A 19,677-nucleotide genomic window follows, 5' to 3' on the forward strand; every position below is an offset into this window, starting at 1 on the left:
AAGCAAAACGATTATGCTGGAAGAAGCACCCATCCAGCAAAACAGACTTCACACGAACAGCAAAATTCATCTATGACTATAAGGAATAGTTCAAAACTAAATAGTAAGTCATTACAAAGAGTCAAAAATCTAGGCAAAAAGAAGCACCAAGATTAATTCTAGTCTTTCACAGCACTCTTCAGAAATTCTGTATTAAAGAATAACAAAACGCTCTTCATTGTAAAAGAAATCTTCTCACAGAGTAGACCAGACACTTCAGAAATAACCACTGCCCCATAGAATCTCACACCTTACTCCTCCTTATAGAAAGACTTACGTTGTATTTTGATTCTTTAACCTGTTTTTGGGACGTCCTATTGGGTTAGCATAGCGTCGTTTTATCTGTGCTGCCTTCTTGTGTAAAAGTTTTCTTCCTTTCTTCCGTGGCCGACATATTTGACATATCCACATACCTGTAAGACATAAGTCCCCATCACTGAATGCAAGGGACATTTATATAGGACAAGAAGGAGAATTACAGGCCCCAGGTGTTCTGACAGAAAGGGTAGGAACAGTACCAAAGGCCCCAGTTATCACATATACATGTAAGAAAAATTATGTATATCTTCCAGCAATCTAAACTCAAGTCCAATTAATTCCCCCCCCCGCCAATGTATTTCCCATAACCCAGGAAGTCTCTTTAATTCATAGCACAACATCAGAAAACCATAAAAAAGTAACACATTTAATTATGCCATATTCTGCTTATGACTACACTACTTCCAATTATCTTCTACAGGAAAATTTTCTTCTAACTGCCAAGGAAGAATCTTCTGTAGATAACCTGCTTTCTGATGGAAAAGAGAAGTTTGGTTGTACTCCAGGATTCTCTACTGTCCAAATGGATAAGACTTCAAAAACTTAGAAGCCCATCTCTTTCTTTTGTACAAGGCTATTCATTCAAATGGAAGCTGATCATTTTAATCTGCAAGGATCACTTCTATTCCCTCAAACCTCAAAGATTTTTTTCAAAACCCTTCACAGACAGTAATGTACGGGAAGCAGGAGACACTGGAAAACGCAGATGTGAAGCTCTGGCCCTTCTCTAGTTTCTAATACCTGAAAAGCAATGCCGTAAAGAACAAGTTAAATGTAGCTAAAAGAGGACCAAATATGTGGAAGCACTTTCTGCCCACTGATCTCTTCAGTACCATCTTAAATTAGCCTTTTCATCACAAAGTCCTCACCTTTTGGCATCCTGGTAAGAGGTGGGTCACAGCACTCCATGTGAAAGCCACGGTCACATGAATCACAAAATAGCATGTTATCCTGTTGAAGACAGATAAAGTTAATCTCTCTTTAGATGTGCATCAGCATCAAGCCCTCCTCCAATAATGTGTCACCAGCTCAGAGGACACGCACATAGTTTTCAACTACAGACATATCATGGTATTTCACAGGTCTCAGAAAGACTACCACACTCAAACAAAAGCTGCAAATATTTGACTCTAGAATTATTTTATTTTGTAGTTTAACAGAACATCCAGAAGACTGATATCTTCTTCATTCAATCCATATTCCACTATACTCACAGCATTTTTGCCCTGATCTCGACAGGAACTGCATGTTTTGCACTCAATACACTGCCATCGCAAGGCTTTCACTCGAACTGTCAACTCTGGAGAGAACTTCAAACAGGACGGATGACCTACAGAAAAAGGAGAAAATTATACCAGTAAAACCATTCCACTGCTGTTAATGCTCACAGATAGCTCACAGAGAGATTACTTCATCAATTATGTATTCCCATGCAGAATTTTGGTTATCCAGATACTCCTATTTTTAGGTGCTTCTATTCTTATCTACTTATAACACAAAAACAATACTCTAGATAGCAAGTGGCAGGCCCACATACAAAAGAACACCAAGATAATTTTTCATAACTGAATTGAGAAACATGATAAAACTGGTCATCATTACCACATTTTCAAAGAAACTTCCAGGAGCCAAATGAACTACTTGTGTTAACTTAACTGGCTCTCCTCTGGAAGCATAAGATTCAGCTGAACTGACTGTATTATATGCCATAGATGCATATTCCTCATATGTATGGGTCAGGAGTAGCCACTATACTGGACTTCTCTCTCTCAAGCGGCAAGGTGGTTATTAGATGCATACTCCTCATATGTATGGGTCAGTAGCAGTCACTATACCAAGCTCTTCTGTCTCAAGTGGATGGGTTGTTACTAGCAGCACTGTAAATGGTCACCTACCACTGTTGCCACAGTCAGCACAAGAGATGAGCTCTTCAGGTTTCTTCTCCCGATTTTGCTCTTTTGTACCAAGGCAGAAACTGCAGATTGGAATTGGTTCAGCAACCGGCTGTGAGGAAAACAGATAATAAAAACACTGAGTATATCAAGGGATCAAATAATAATACACAAAATCACACAGACATTTATATCACATGTAAACAGTATGTAATATACACCGTGTCTCACAGATTTCAGTTGGTTCTTACCACACAATACTGCACTAACTGTAATCTGAATAGAAGTTAGAACTCCAAAGACAGAAGACATAATCCCAGATACAAAGGAAAAGAAAATGGAATTCCAGGGCTAGCGGAAACTTGGAAAAACAAGCTGGGAAAGAGGGCTATAAATTAATACATAACTGAATGCAAAGTTAGAGAGAGTTGGTGCCTTAATTTGTCAACAAATGAATGAGCTATGAGGTGATGCAGTGGCAGAAAAAGGGCACAGATGACCCCAGAACACAGTAGTCTTAGAAATGCCCACCAGGTATCCAGAAAGCGGTAGTGCAATTGTCAAAAGCATTTGCAATACATTATCTGGAATAAAACGTAATATAGAACAAGTACAACAACTGTACAACTATTAACATGGTTATGAAACACAAAAATAAAAGAGAATTATCTTGTAAGAAATTATATGAGTATGCTATTTAGCACTCAAAAGCAGCAGACGAAAAGGTTTGCTCTCTGAAAAAGTTCAGGGGGGTTAAACATTACGCAGGGAAAAAGATGTATTTAAGATGAGGCACAAGACTAGCAAAATAACAAATCGATATTAACTAGCCAACAATATTTTTTGGCCTGGAATAAGCAGGAGGTTTTTAAACCAAAGGACTGACTTTCTACTAACAGCCTCCTCAAAGAAGTAACAAGCGCAATAACTGATTGTTTTAAAGTGGCATTTGATCAACTAATGAGAGGGAAAGGATAGCCTTATCTCCAGTAACATTAAGAGCTGGATTTCACAATCTAGCAAATTCTTTCTAATCCAATTCTGCATTTTTCAGGACAAGTCTGTGATTTATAGTTTTCAGAGCAAAGAGGTAAGCAAAATTTAATTTAAAAATACAATAAAAATATGCTAAAATCACATTTAAAACACTGGAAATATGAAAAATGTTAGATTATGGTAAGTTTTGAGACACATTCTTTGTATAGCTGTATCACGTTACAGTTAATGATTTTACACATACCTTTTTCAGAGTATATTATACAGCTACATATGCACATACTGTTAATTATTGTATGGAAGCATATGCCAGAAGAACTTCAAGGAATCTTTACTCTGGCTAAGCCAAAGCAAAATGCTATATCCAGAACATTTTCTTGCAGAAATCAGGTTGGTTTATATTACAGTAATATAAAAACTGGAAGTTTCAAGCTATACGTACTTCAGTGTACACATCCAGTACACTTACAGAGTGAGGTGTGTTCCTTAAAACATCCACTAGATGGAAACAATCAGAACACCTTCGGACATTCGCTATTTCAAAATTAAGCCACACAATGTGGAATGACTACTTGGGAGTGAAAGCCTAACATTCCTCATCCTGAACACAAGTATTTATCTTAGTTTTTGGGTAAATCCCAGACGATGCTGAAGTGTAAACTAATATGAAATCACCTGCCCATCAAACTATTTCAATCTGAAACACATTCATAGGTTTAGTTGACTGAGGGATTCCAGTTTCTGCTCCTTTTGAGAAAGGGAGAAAACAAGACAACTGAAAATAGTTATGCCAAGCATACAAATAGTTAATATCCAAGCAGGAGGGGGAAACTAGCATCTTCACTTCCACAGGAAGTATCTTTCCAGCCATAGTCACCATAGTAATGGTGGCTAAAATCAGCTATGTAGGGATCCCCCATCCTCTTTTAACACAGAGAGGGGACTGACTGTACATAAATTGTTCTCTTTTGGTTCATGACTGGACTCGAGGTGCCAGAGAGCTAGCTGCTTCCACTCAGTGTGAGGTTTACGGGGGAAGGGGGAAAACTGTGTGTTAAGGGTCTGTCAGTGCTTTAATTTCTTTGGAATCAAGATCTCAGGAATTACTTTTACCCCCTACCTTCTGAGAAACATTCACTTGTCTTCTTACCTTCAATCTCTTCTTCCTGAGGAATACTTACTACCTCTTGGAACAAGTTATTAACAACTAACTTTCATCCTTCCCGTAAGAATAATAACTAGTTCTTTTTTTGCTATTTTATTCACATTTCAATACTACACAAAGTAGATAAGCACCATTATTCCCATTTTCAGATAAGAAAATGCTCAGAGAAAATTCCTTGAGTAATGTCAACAAGCAGATCAGCATGAGAGCTAAAGAATGCAGTGATCCCTGTCTCGGCATCTGCTGGTCCTCTCTGAAAGAAATGCAGTGATCTTGATCCACCACAAAGTTGCAGTAAAAAGGTTTAGAATCCTTTAGAATCCAATTTGGCATGTTCATTCATCCCTTATATGTGGTCATATATTAGCTCAGTCAGTTAAAATAAAAATAAAAAAATAAATTAAAACCAAAAATTTACAAAACTCTTTAGCTTCTTTTAAATAAAGCAGATTGTAACTTCCACAATATTACAAGTGCGGTTTTGCCAGAAATGGACTCAGTGAACATAATTTCACATCCCAGAATCACTCTTTTTCCTCTCATTTCAGTCTGAGGTTATGATAAAGTTTCATAGAGAATCTCAACTACATTGTAACAGTCTTTCAGACAGAAGGTAAAAAGGAACATTTATTCTTCCTAACAGTTAAACTTTAATGGGACTGAACATTCGACAGCATCAATTTCCCTGCATGTATTTCTAAATCTTACTTTCTGACACAAACAGGTTACTGATTTTTAACTCATAGTTAAGAGCTAATGTGACATTGAAGTTGCACTATCGAATCCTGAGGTTTACATCTGGTATTAAAAAAAAACAAACAATGAAGCAGAAGAAGGGTTAAGAACGGCAACCAAGCTATGACAAAAACATTTATATTACTCTACACACTTCTGTTAGCTTTGAAGTTACCAATTCAAAGCAGAAATAATTAAGTAAATGAAGACTGCCAAAAATACAAAAAGAAACCATGATCCAAAACCCCAGCACTTCCTTGCTCTGAATATGGAATAATCTCAGTGATACTGTAATAGAACAGAACAAACACAAAATGTTGTTTTTCCTAATACAAAAGCGACAATATACTTTCAGAACTGACATTTGCACCAAACTTCAATCTAAATTGCTTACATATCTCAAGAAAACATTTATGGCTTTAGTTCAAAGGGCTGCAAAATGATGAGTTAATTCGGAGACTTGACATGAGCCTAAAATGCCTACTCTGCAAATCTGGATATATAGAATTGAACTGCTACAGGTAAGTACTCAGAAATGCTGTCAACATATAGTTACAATTAAACAACCAGAAGAATTTCATTTTCCACTATGTATGTAATCGCAGTGGCACTTGGAGAGACTACTTATTCATGGACAAGGGCTGTACCCCAACATCACAAGACAAAAAGCCCAGGCAAATCGTGTTTGCGATCACACAGTAAGAACCGATGTTTTTACCATCCCTTACAGATTACATCAAGAATGCATTTGGTCTAACATCTGCAAGTTTAGTGAAATGGACTTAATTACGTGGTCACACCTTATTAACTGTATTACTGAATTGCAATATAACCACAGATAAGACATTCAAACTTTTGGCACCACTTAATTACCAAATGGTGTTTATGTGTTCTTTATGTTTCTCTCTCTCTCTTTTTTTTTTTTTTTTTTTTTTTTTTTAGAAATGAAGGAGAATAGCTTTACTACTTCTGAAGGAGTCATATGCTACAGCCCCTGACAAAGTGATGTAATTTGAAAAACTGAACCCCTCGCAAAGCATGAAGTATAAAAGGGGATTTCTTCCCTCTGGTCTACATCACAGCAGACACCATGGAATGAGATAAATCCGATGAGAGAAGACAAGAAGACTGCAAGATTTTTGCCAGCAGTATTAGGTGTACATGAAAGATACAGTAAGAATTAACAAAGTATTAGTGGGCAGCAAGTAAGAAAAATAAAGAGAACAGAACAACCTACAAGAAGGGGAAGGGACAAACGAATGGCAAAAGGCTCCTTGCAGGGAGCAGATGATAAAATTGTAAATGATGCAAAAAAGGAATAAATATTTCCTATTTTTGCTTTATATGTTTAAATATTCAGACAAATACTAGAAGAATATAAAATAGAAAACAGATTATTGAGAATATTATTAGGATTGTATGTCTAGCTCCAACATTCACATAAGAGCAGGATATGGAAATAATATTCAAAGGACAGACAATAAAATTATTTAAGAATAGATGACCTACAGAAATTAATATACTCGGGAATGACCGAGAAATTATTTGGACACTAAATGTGAATATTTGGAAGAAATTGAAGAAATATAAACCTATTAACATATTAATATAGAGCAACCTTTCTGACAAAGCAATAGCAGATGAACCAATTCCTGACAGTTAAATAGGCACAGTCTTAAAATAAACTATTATTTTCTATATGCAAGTCAAGTAATAAAGATAAAATGAGAAAAGCCCATAGCCAGCAGATGTATAGATGATAAGAAGCTCTTCTAAATGTATTATGGGTAAAGAATCCTAAGCACAGCTTTTCTTACAAAACATCATAGAATTATTACTGAAAACATAAGAAGGGCAGAAATACTCCACAAATATTTGTTCTTTGTTTTGGGAAAAAGCTACTGAGGTAATCCTACCACATGATGCCAATGAGATGCCCTCCTTGGCAACCCTAAGTAGTTCCCATTTAAAAATCCCCCAAAGTTACAGTTCATATGCCAAGAGCTGATGTGCCAACTAACACTTCAAGCCTTTATGATGCTTACTAAAGATCTCTTTCTGTACATCTTCCTAAGAAACAACAATTAACAGCTCAGATGCATTAAATACATCCTTTCTGGCAACAGCTTCTTACCTACTGGGAAACCTTGTGGCATTGAACGCTGCAGTCCTATATACTTATTAAGCAAGAACAACAGGACAGTAAAAGGAATTTAAAAACTGTTTAAATGTATTATAAAGAAATGTTGTGCATTTAAACCTACTGTATACTTGAAGCAATATTTACTACACTACATCAAAACTCACCTGTTGGCCCAAACTCTCATTTAAATTACGTTATATGTTTGCCTCTACCATGAGTACTGTTTGATATAGTTTTAGATTACTTACACAGGCCCACACATTTAAATCTCTTACCAAGTACATGCAATTCAATCATACAAGAATGGACGTTTCACAAGTGACAGCAGACATTTCTGGATACCAGTGATACTGTTACCCACTGAAGGTATCGATCCCTTTGACATCAATTGCATATTCACATATTGCTGGTCCCGATGCTGTGGTTAGTTTTTGTAGAAGTAATTTTAAAATATCAACTTGCTAAACTGCATGCAGAGCACACGGGAATAGTTTTTGCAGAGCAGAGGAAGACTGATGGCAATTTCACTCCTTTTGGCACAGAAAAGCCAGCAGCAATGAACAGTGATATCATCCGCTACATTGTATAGGAACATATAAGTGACATGTCACTCAATGCAAGTTCTGGAAGCAATCTGATCAAAGGTCTGACAGACATCCAAGCTCAGAAGAGATTGTAGATGGCTATGCCCCTCGAGTCACCACCTTTCTCCTGATGGCAAAAAACCACTAACACCATCACACCCCAAAAAGAGCACCAAGCAAACATCAATTCAACAGTGCGGGATACATTATTAGCATCAGTGAATGTTGTTGGGACCTCCACGCTGACTTTTTGACCTGAGAGACTACAATATTTTCTTCCCAGGACGAAACCATACACTTTGACCCACTGTTTCTTTTTATCTGTCTCAAACCCATGACTTTTTCTTTTTTTGGTTTTTTTTGGGCATGCAATCCCCTGTAAGAAACTGCCATGGTTCTTGGAAATCAAAACCTAGGAGTTAAACCACTTACATAATCTAACATACTTTAAAGGAGTCTAGTACATTAATGAGGCAGTTTGCCCTGGGGGGGGGGGAAGACTACCATTGCAGATTTATAAAAGTATCTTTTATAAATTTATCTTCATTCAATCAATGGATTGCTGTCAGAATGAAAACTTCCTGAGCTGCAGTCCTACATTTTTGTAAATATGTAAAACACCTGCTACTCTCCAAGCCTTTTAGCTGAAGGTTTTACCACTGCATCCTAAAGAATGTGTCGACTTCCTGGTCCTTCGATTTGCTCCCTCACCTTCCATGAGGAAGGCTAGTACAGGAAGAGACACAGCAGAAAAAAAATCCAGAACTTTAAGCAGAAGTCAAGTCCTTGTTTTTTGTTTTAAATAAGAAGTGCTCCACAAAGTTAACATTTTATAATATACAGTCAGCAACATGGCAATCTCCGAGACGCTCCCTGACAAAAGTCTGTCAGAGCATGAATTATGTAATCTACTAACCAAGGGATTATATTTTCCTTTGGAGCAAGATCTGACTCCAGGCAGCAGTACCCCAAAGTGTACTCGCCCTTTTTCCTGGCCAGCAAGGACACCTCCACTTTATCAATGATGATGACAACAACAATCTTCGCTTGTCTTTGCTTTGATTTACTTGGCTGCAAAAAGGAAACAACATTGCCCTTTCTCAAATTCTGATATTAGAGTTCAATTTCAGCAGGGCAGTTACACTGAAACTGAATAACTCTGATGCTTTAATTCTCATTTCAGCTACTTTCATTCAGCTGTGTGTATGCACTACTACTGGATGTTAACTGGTATGAGTTAGGGAAGAATTGTTTTTCTTTTATCTGTTTGACTTGAAGGGAAAATTTGAAGCAATTGTGCAATCCAGGGCAACTGATCATTTTACTGAAATGTTTTAGAATTTGATTATACTGTAACAACAACGTGGCACTAAAGAGCAGTGAGCATGAAAAAACAGGTACAACCAAGCAGGCTTGTGTCTGATGTATTTCATCAGACTGCCACCCTGCTTGACTAAGGATAAGCCTCAAAATCACTTTCCCAGTCCACACACTTTCACCTGCATGCTTTTCTTTTGCTCATGTTTACACTGCATTTGTATTTGCAAGTCACTTCATATCATTAAACTGCATTTAACTGTGCTTCTATTCACCTTGTACATGCTTCTATCCAACTTCATGCTTCTATCCAACTTCCAAAATCCTCATGTAGCTGCAGCAAAGTATATTACATTAGCCAGAAGAAACTTAATTTGTAGGAAAAGATGACTTGCAAATAAAGTTCATTCAAGTAATCAAGTAACCAAACGTTAATAATACTCCCATGACTGACACACAGTGTTGCACCAAGAAGTCTTCTATTCCACTCTGTTCCACTAGTCGTAGGGGAATATACTTTGTTCTTCCATTAAAAAAGCAGCACTACTACAGCCCCTGCAGACTTGTATACAAGTTACAGGGAATTTATTGTATTAGCAGTTCACACCTGAATTGTTTCAGATTCAATGATAGCTTCACATGATTACCTATGCTTTCTAGCTATGTGACTAAGGTAGTTACAAAATGCTTATATGACCATAATAGCTGCGTATTCCTCATGAATTCCTCATAAGAGCTGCGAATTCCTACCTCTTATTTTTCTATAGGTTATTGACTAGCAAAGCTTAGCACAGAATTTCATTAGCTGTCTTGCAATTTATTTTTTTCTTGAATACAAATACTTTTCTGCAAACAGGAGGAGCAGAAAGTATATACCATTTCACTGAAAAAAGCTTCCCCAAACACAGCTGGCCTCATCTAACAGTGGCTATCCTATATCATTTGTGAAAGCAACCTTGTGAAAGCAAAGCTGGAACATTCATGCAACTTTTCAGGGAAGAAGTAAACTATTTCATGTACCCTCCGCAGGAAGTTCACGAGCAATTTATTTAAACAAAGAGAATTTTATAGAACCTCTGTATAGTCAACAGTCTTATCTCTTCTAGCCAGTATTTGTGCACACCCTGTTCAACCCCACAGTCCTTGAAATTTGGATGTCCACATGGAAACACTGTCTAGCTTGGGAAGAACCAGACCAAAGACTATCCTTCGCAGCTTCAATGTTTCCTGTATTTACCACCTCTGACAAACTGCAAGCAAACACTTAACCACATTTAAAAAACAAATCAGGTACAGTTTGGGGGAATAAAGAATAACATTCTACCAGAATTCAAAACATTTTAGAATAATGTATTAAATTGGAGTAACTTTGAATGTGGCTACTCCTCGAAAGCTTCTGTGGAGACTGCGTTATGCTAAGTATGGAGAGATTTCACTGCTGCTGTGTTTGTGCAGCAAAGAACATCCTGGCAAGTGAAAAACGCAAGCACACAACGAAAGATTCATGGAAACAAGACTGGAAGCAGCCAGCTCAGTTTCATACTGCAAATTTTTGGCAGACATTCAACTCCTTCTGCTGTTTTTCTCGCAAGCACATCTATCTGTGTGATGTCACCAGATTCAACGAGGGAGGGAGCCAGAACAAATTGGACTGACAGTGTCTTACAGCCTGCCAGCCTCTCAGCACATGTTGTTACTATACAAAGGATGTCTAGAAACCAAACGTGCTCTACAGATTCACAGACTGTACCCTCTCCTAAAGGCGGCTACGGAGAAGTGCCTATGGAAAAAGCATGTGTGTGTGTGTGGGGGGGAATTTAAAGCCTCAGTTTTGGACAATCCATCTGCTTTGTAGTCTTCTTAATTTAGGAAAAGTGAGGTAGGAAACTCCTCAAAACTCACAGCAAACTCTGTAGCCCACACTGTCACAGTGGTCACTATCAGTAACCTGCATGCACTTTACTTCCTGCAGACATTTTAATACCATCAGAGGCTCACTAGATATCAGGACTGTCTTTGCCCCATCATCACACATCTGCTTGTAGTAGCCACTGTGGTTGGAATCGAGTAGGTGTGAAATTAAAGCTAGTGTAAAAGAAACACATACGCTTACACCAAGGTTTTTTTTGTTGTTTTTTTTTTTTTTTGCTTTGCTCTTTAAGACATCCTGAATGTGAGCCCTCCAGAGAGAGAATCTACAACTAGTATTTACAGAACCATCCCCACTACAGTACACCTGATAGCTAGGAAGTTATCATCCAGGAGCACCAATAGATGGCTGCTGAGAAGTCATGCTAGGTAATTTTTTTTGTGTGTCTGTTTTCAAAAAAGTGAGAAACCATTACCCCTCACTTCAAATAGCCCATGCTGTTGCAAAGGTCTGCCTCAAATGCTGAAGCTACTGGAAAGAGTAGATGAACCAGAAAAGCCAGAGGGGAAGTACAACCTACACCACGTGAATAAAATGATTTAAAACATGAGGAAACATGTTTCAGTGAGCAGGGCATCACAAACCCTGGATTCCATGCCTTTTGGATCAGTCGCTGTGGAAGAAAATTGCTTCTGTTCCATGCCTCAATAAAATCAGAACTAATGAATTTTATATTACCAAAGTAATTTTACAAATAATGGGGTTTTGTTGTATATAGGGAAAACAGCATAATTTGGGAAATACTATACAGCAATATCAACTTGTGGCAGCAATGGGTTCAGTTTTTTTAATCTAGTGAATGACTTGTCCTCCTTCTTCTATATGAGTTACCAAATCACCATTCTTAACATTCTCTCCAGACAGTATGGTGAAGAAAAAAATATGAAGCAACTGAGAGTAAAACCAGAAATTTCTTAAAATAATCTTTGTGCTCAAGAAAACAATGCTAAATATATTTTAATAGACACATGAAAAACTATTACAATAACACATGTATGTATGTTTGCCTGTGTCAATGGGTATTTTGTCTCCAATCCACTTAGTTGAGTCTCACTTGAAAGAAGCATATTTATATGGCAGAATGATGGCCTAAAATATGAGGCTACATTAAAACAAGTGTAAGGGAGAAAAGAGAAAACAGTATACAGAAGAAATGACAAGCATGAAACACATACCTGAGAGAAACATAAAAGGGTCATTTAAAAAGAAAAATCAAGGGACATTCAAAATAAGTGCTGCTGTTTGAGGAAGGACTGGTACAATGGAGAGAACATCTGAAATGCTGCTACAAGAGTAAAGTGAAGCGTGAAGGTTAATAGCTAAGATATTAGTGCAGTATATATGGGCTGAATTCTATGCAGTGGTTATGACATCTGGAAACCTACAAAAAAAAAGCAATGTGGATACTACTTGGGGCTGACATGCAAACCGAAGAAATTGCCTTGCTATTAGACATGCACATGACAAGAACTTCACCTAATGTCAACTGGGAATACTCAGACAGTCAATCATTAAATAACCTTCCCAGAGCTAACAAGTAATCAGAGGATTAAAACAGTTCAAGATTTGTACGTCACAATCAGAATCACATGCCAAGACTTCCTGCCTGCAAACTGGAGGGAAGGGAGGCTCAAATTTCTTTATTTACAGTATAAAGAAACTCACTTCATTTGACACTGATTCAGGAACCTGGCAGTTCAAGTTACTGAAGTTTTCTTTACCCAAAGCTGTATCGTGTAAGCTCTCTCCTATACTTTGTCCCAGCTTCCTAATTTTCAGGAAAATAAAGGATGCTGTTTTAGGAGCAACAGATGATTGTATCACTCAATTTGAGATGAAATAATATTTCTAAGAAGTCATAGACTTCCACAGCTGCAAAAGCACAACACACCCCTCAAATCAACAGCAAACTAAAATCTTAACTCCTCTCACTGGAAACAGTTTGCATTCCATGATACTTTGGTTTTCACAAAAAATAAGGAACTTCAGTATTGACTTTGATTTCTAAAAATAACAAATTACTTTTGGGAAGAAACTTTTGTAAACACCGAAGTAATTTCTGTGCATATAGGTAATTATTCCATCTTTAAATACTGTATGCCGCTTTACTTCAACATTAGCTGCATCCCTAAAAGGAGGGAAAATAGTTCAGTTAGAAAACAAACATGAATGAACAAAAAATATTTAACACAATGCAGGGGCCCACATAAACATGATAACAGAGAAGGCACAAAAGGAACTCTGAATGAGAATTTAGTGCACGTTAAAAATATCTGATACACGGCTATTTGTAGTTTACGCAGGATACCCACACAAGTGCAACTATGGGACCATATCCTACTCATTTTTTGAAGCTCTACCACCTTGAACACGAGATTGGAGGGAAAAAAAGAAAATAAACAACCTGCATATAATTCTTCACTATCAAAAGCCACTGCTCAGTATAACACTCTTGACAGTAAGATTTAACAAAGTCCCATGTTCTTGACCCACTGTCCTCATTCAGTGCTATTCTCCTTCCTCACACACCGTGCAGTCTGCACAAGCATAGATCATTCCCACGTGAGCAGCCTTATACAGCAAGTGTGGCAAAAACCCAAACAGGCACAGATAAAACCTTTTCCAAACAGGTCTGCTGCTGAGAGACTGCCCATACAAAGGTACCCTGAATTTGCAAAGCCAGATGAAGTCTGTGCTGGAGTAAGGCAGTCAGTCGTAGTATTTTTACAGATGTATATTTAAAAAAAATATATATTGGTAGCAGCACAAAGCGAGCGCATCTACTTTTTCCTGAGATCGGTCTAAAGATTTTGCATGCATCTTAATGATTAGCAGCTTCTGAAGCTTAGTCGTTGTAACGCTGAGCAGCAGAATTACTTTCTTTCCTTCCACATGCACCTTCAAGGAATTCACTATGAGTCCAGACAAGTTCAGAGATCCAGCACTCCAACCAAAACACCTCATTACTAAATATCCAGGATTGAGTCTCAAAGACTGAGGAGAAACCTAATGCCTGGGAGAGGCTGTATACTGTTGAAGAATTTTAAATTAAGTCAAACCTACACTCCCCCCCCCAAAAGCTGCCTCCATCACCAATTTTTCTGGACTTTATGATTAGATGGAACAGTTTAATGGAAATGGGGAGAAATGCGTAGAAATGGTGATTTTCTTTATACTTCAGAACACCTTTAATTTTGACATAATTTCCATTTTACACATGGATAAATGGAGACAGAATGGTGACTCAACTTGCTGATAAAAATTAAAAGCAAAGATTCCAGAAAAGGAAGAGCTCAATTCTCATATGTTTTACTAACGCTTGTGCAGGTATTTAGCTGTGTAGCAAGATCCATAATTTGTTCTATCCAATCTTCCAAAATACAGTGAACTGATAGAGATATTGATAATTAAAAGTTTTAGTAACTCATAGGCCTCCACAGAAACATGCTTGGAAGATTCAGTATTTTCAACCCAGAATTCATGGTTCATGCATGGGTCCACAGACTGGTTAACTGGCCTTCAGAAGTAACTCAAAACAAGCATATATATTCTCAATGGGATTTTGTTTGCTATGCAAGGGTCATTCTTTTTGGACACCCTTCTCTCTCCTTTGTTTTCAGTCTCACTACAAGTCCAGATTTACCACAACAGCAGTAACAATGGAAAGACTGCCAGATTCTTGGACAATGAAACAAGCAATGAGCTACAATTTCTCATCCAATGCCTGAAGCAGTATTAGTAGCTGTTCCAAGGAAAGGTTCACACAGTCAGAAAAAATTGGTGAGGACAGAAAAATTAAGTCAGATTTACCCAACAAATAAAGAGAAAACCTAAATAGGTGGAATGGAGACTAACATGACTTATCACAACTCGCTAGGATAAATTTAGTTTGAAACGCTTTAACGAGACAAGCAGGAATAAAGCATATCTACCCACCTACTCCACAGAGGACAGAGGCCAAAGGACTCAGCAGTCTGTCACACATAGGATTTGTTTACCAGATTTTCTGTTGATTGCATATTTGCACTTATTTTCAGAACATGGAACCTATCTTTCAACTAAAATGACATTACTTCATTTAATATTTATACCTTTTTAACTGTTTTTCCCACCACCACTATGACTTAAGATAAAATTTCTGGGAAACTAGGGGAAGGGTAGGGGCAGAATTATCTGCCCTCACTCTCTCTGCTGTTTCTTCCCTTGCTACGTAACAAAGCTAACACTGGAATCAAGCTGTTGTTTATTTAGCAATGTTCTCCATCATCCACCCTCCTCCCTGTCTGACTATACTTTAAAGCTCCATAGTAAATAAGATTCCTTTACTAACCAAACTTCAGAGATGTGTCATTCCATATCTGTCAACAATCTCCAAGACAGAAAGGACTAACAACAGGGATCCAGCCAACATATTGGACTAGTCTCCTCCTTTTTAACCAGCTATCCTATACTTGGCTTCTGCTGAAACTGTCAGAGAATGCCAATAAAAACACTTCCTCCACAGTAGTACCCCACTGATGTAGGTACTCATCACAACATCTGATGTCTTCTCACAGTCACAAACTTTGCCTTTAAGTTACTATTACTCCAAATACTGCCAGAGCCCCTCTTGGTATCAGTCCGCACCCTTTCACCCTATGTGCACTGTCTCATAGCATCCATTCATAGCTGTCCATGACAGTAACATTTCTGACATGCTTACATTTGCTCTATTACTAAGAGCTACTTCACCTGTTCACTAATCGAGTGAATCCAGTTCAAAGTAATTTTTTAGCACTTGAGTTTCCAGAGCTACACAGAGTACAGATGGAGGCCATCTGTTAATCAACCACGATTTTTTTTAGACAGAACTACAGCCTTCTCTTCCACAGAACCAGCTGGAAGAGAGTGAATCCTAATCCTCCTCCAGCTGGGAGCCAAAGCTTGAAGAGCACCCTTGGAGAGCAAGGGTGAGCTCTCAAAACGTAATTACAACGCTCTGGTTGCAGATCATTTATGTACTCCACCCAAAACAAACCAATCCACAAATAACTTCCTTACCAGTAGTGGGACAGTCCTTTGCTTTAAGACATGGAATTAACAGTTATTAACCTAAAACAGGCACAATATAGCAATAGCTATTGTATGCTTAAAGGCCTTGAAAACAACTATGATGCCCTCAAAGCATATGAACTTTCTAAAAAGATACAAGAAGTTTGGCTTCATGTGATAAACACGAGCGCATGCTGGGATCTAGAACTATTATTTGCAAGAGAGAAGGCCTAAAGGATGCTGCATGTATAATAACCCACAGTCAAAGTGATGGATAAGTACCAACAGATATAAATAGCAACACAAAACTAGGAAACAGACATGCCATACGGAACACATGTGAGACAGCAACACAGGGAATCCGCTTTAAATATTCCTCCTATTCTTCAGCCACAGAAGTTCCCCTCATTTTTTTCAGGGATCACTTTCAGAATTTTGTTTTTATACTCTCAGTTGTACTGCAGGACAATATTAAGGTATTTACTTAAAGGTTGCTACAACCATATGTAGTTTTAACTGACATAAAAGACAGTTTCAAGGAGAGTGCAAATGGAGATCAATGAATAGCATCTGTATTTTCCTTTTAATTGTGGAAGAAACAGTCCTACTATTGTCCTGAGATCAAATTTCAAATGCTCTGGAAACATCCAGCATCAATTATTTCAACTTCTCCTTCAGTTAGCTGATGTGTTAACATACTAATTTTTTTTTAATAACAACAATTTTACAAAAATTCTTACAGCCTTTTAACCTGTGTTCTGTAACAAGTGCCAGCAAAATAGAGCAAGCTGTCTTTATCTAGAGCTTCCAGCCTTAAGACCTGCATCTTACTATAGCTTAGTTCCTCACAACAATGTACCAGGAAAGAGCTCTTTGCTCTTAAACAGTACTAAAGATTACTGTATTGTAGTAGTCTTGTAGTAGTGCAGTAATTCTTGCATTGTAGTAATACTATATTAACAGTATTTACTGTTAGGGTAAACAGTACTTGTTAATTGTAGTCATACTGAAAAAAAAAATCATGCATAGACTACAGAAATGGTAAATTTAGTTCCTATTTGTTAAATACGTTACTACTATTTTTGCTGACAGTGAATGGATAAACAGAACATGCAGGGTAGTGAAACAATACACTTCAGCATTCTGGGGATAACAGCTTTGGCATTTATCAAAAACTGCCGCATTAATAAGGTAACACAGTTTGCCTGGACTTTTATACAAGTACTACATTCTGATCTCCCACATCTCCATTGCTTTTGACTAAAGCTAGTATTCAAGCTGTGGCAGGGTTCCTCCTTCTAACTTGACCATCATACTACACAATTTTAAAATCATGCTAAATGATTCCAAAGGAAGATACAGCCTACAGTAACTACTGCCGTAATACACATTCATGATTTTTTGTAATCTAAAAACCATGAATGCATTTGTTTTGTAATGACTAAAAGACATGATTAAAATTTTCAGCATGTAGCCAATATACCATTACCTTTATTTGTTACATAGATGGTATTATCTTGTGCTCTCAATCTCATGAGTATTGTCTTGTTTCACACTGAATGCCAGCTTTCTAAAACAAGATGCTTTTCAGTTACGCTTTTGTACAGTGCCAACCCAATATGGCTTGAACTACTAGGTATCATAGCCCTACAACTAAAGACTACTGTACCAATAAGAACTGTTCAGGAAGACACCCAGGGCTTTCCGGACCAACACAGGTTCAGTGAGCTCTTCTGTTTCAACAAAATGGGGGGGGGGGGAGGGAAGGCACAAAGTTATCTATTTCAAAGTTTCTGATCAAAAAAGACTCTTAAAGTACTGCAATCTGCAATCCTTTTCCCCAGCATTCTAAAGATGCAGCACACAACTGCATAAGAAGTTTATCACAATTAAATATATAACATGCATTTGATAGCCATACATAAGCGTCAGAACATTGTCATTTTTCAGGCTTCAAATGCACAAAAAGAGTATTTCAAACTAAGTGCCTATAAAAGTGAGAAATCAGTCTGTCTTGTCTGGCAAATGCAATCCACCTTTTGTGCCAAAAAGTAAGCAAAGAAATAAAGGTATTCGTGGTACAGATAAAACAAAGGTATAGCACGTTGCATGGCCAGCTCAATAGCATGCAACCAAGGCCTCTGATGATGTGCCAGTTCACAACAGAGATGATTAAAGAGGCTCCCGCCCTGTGCTGCTCTCTCTGTCCTTTCATCGGTGTTTCTCTTCCTCCATCAGCAGCTGAATTTCACAACACAGAACATTAACTTAAACCAACAATTTCATTTAATAGTAATAAACTGGGCTACAAACCACAGCAGTTGAGGAGCAAAACACCACTTGCTTTATCTTTGCAATGGCTGTGGTAACCTCTGGCAGAGATGCAAGGTGTCAGTATGAATAAGATTAACTTCCTAAATCATCTCTACAGCACCTGCCCCAATCATGAACAAAAAACCCAAAAACAAAAACCAAAACTAAAAACCCAATCAAGTGGTGGTGAAACACCCCAACAAATTTCATCAAGATACTCTCAAAGTTTTTCCTGCATACTTGTGTCAAGCCTTTCTATTCCCAAAGACATCTCAACAACCAGTATATGTTAAAAACCAGTATCATTTATTCCATTTAGCTTTTACAAAGATGACAAAAAGATTCTGCCCTCAGCTATCTAAAGATACATTGCATTCATTTAAAGATAAGTTATGATTTCTAAAGCAACACTGAAGAACTTTTTTCTCCCACCTCAGAAAAAGCATTTTTAAAAATAATAATTAGTAGGAAGTTTCAAGAAATAAAACTGTTCTTCTGAACAAATACTAGCATACAGTAATTTTTCCTCAAGAAAAAAATACTTTAAAAAGCAAAAATCCTGTTTCAGTCTGCAAGTATACTAATTATACATGAAACAGAAGTGACAGTTATACTTTAAAGAAATCCTTCATGCATATTTAATCAGGGCTTTACTGTAGAAATTGCACTGTAACAGTGGGATTACTTATTTTAGAGTCTAGCTTGCACAATATTGTTCATTCCCTACAGATGTCACTGATAGACAGTGGACTCACCGCCAAACGTTCTTTGCTCCACGCTTATCACCTCTTTGGCTGACCTAACGTGGGAGGCCTGACATCTAACACTTCCTCACTTCCAGCTATGTTGAAGGGATTGTGCTTGCCTGATACTTACCCAAGAGGCAGCAACTCAACCGTCTTCTCTTTCATTACAATTTCAGTATGAACGCCCTTTACTTTTAGGTATTGCAACAATTTGCCACCCCACCCCTCCTTCTTTCTTTCCACAACAGGGGCAGGTATCGTGAATCTTACCAGTCTGTCACCTATCACAGAAACAACACGAAAGTGAAGTCCAGCATTTAGTGCAAAACGTCACAAGGAATGCAAAAATAGCTCTCAACTGCAATTCCCATTTTAGCTTCTAACTACAGGAAACTGAAAAGAAAGAAAAGGCCACTTCCCTAAAGCCTACACATGAGTGAAGGCACACATAGCGCTTAAAACCTGAAT

General features: G+C 37.6%; 1 protein-coding gene across 2 annotated transcripts in view; it reads right to left on the reverse strand.

Moving 5' to 3' along the window:
• Positions 1 to 19,677, reverse strand: part of KAT6A (lysine acetyltransferase 6A) — a 49,820-nt gene that overhangs the window by 24,176 nt on the left and 5,967 nt on the right. For both annotated transcript variants that reach the window (XM_072846129.1, XM_072846127.1), the window contains exons 4-7: positions 2,253 to 2,361; positions 1,572 to 1,687; positions 1,227 to 1,308; positions 317 to 452 (exon numbers count right to left, since the gene is read on the reverse strand). In XM_072846129.1, coding sequence (XP_072702230.1) covers positions 317 to 452; positions 1,227 to 1,308; positions 1,572 to 1,687; positions 2,253 to 2,361 — 443 coding nt within the window. The remainder of the gene's footprint in view (positions 1 to 316; positions 453 to 1,226; positions 1,309 to 1,571; positions 1,688 to 2,252; positions 2,362 to 19,677) is intronic.

This window comes from Ciconia boyciana, chromosome 25 (assembly GCF_034638445.1).
Source record: "Ciconia boyciana chromosome 25, ASM3463844v1, whole genome shotgun sequence".
Classification (NCBI taxonomy): domain Eukaryota; kingdom Metazoa; phylum Chordata; class Aves; order Ciconiiformes; family Ciconiidae; genus Ciconia; species Ciconia boyciana.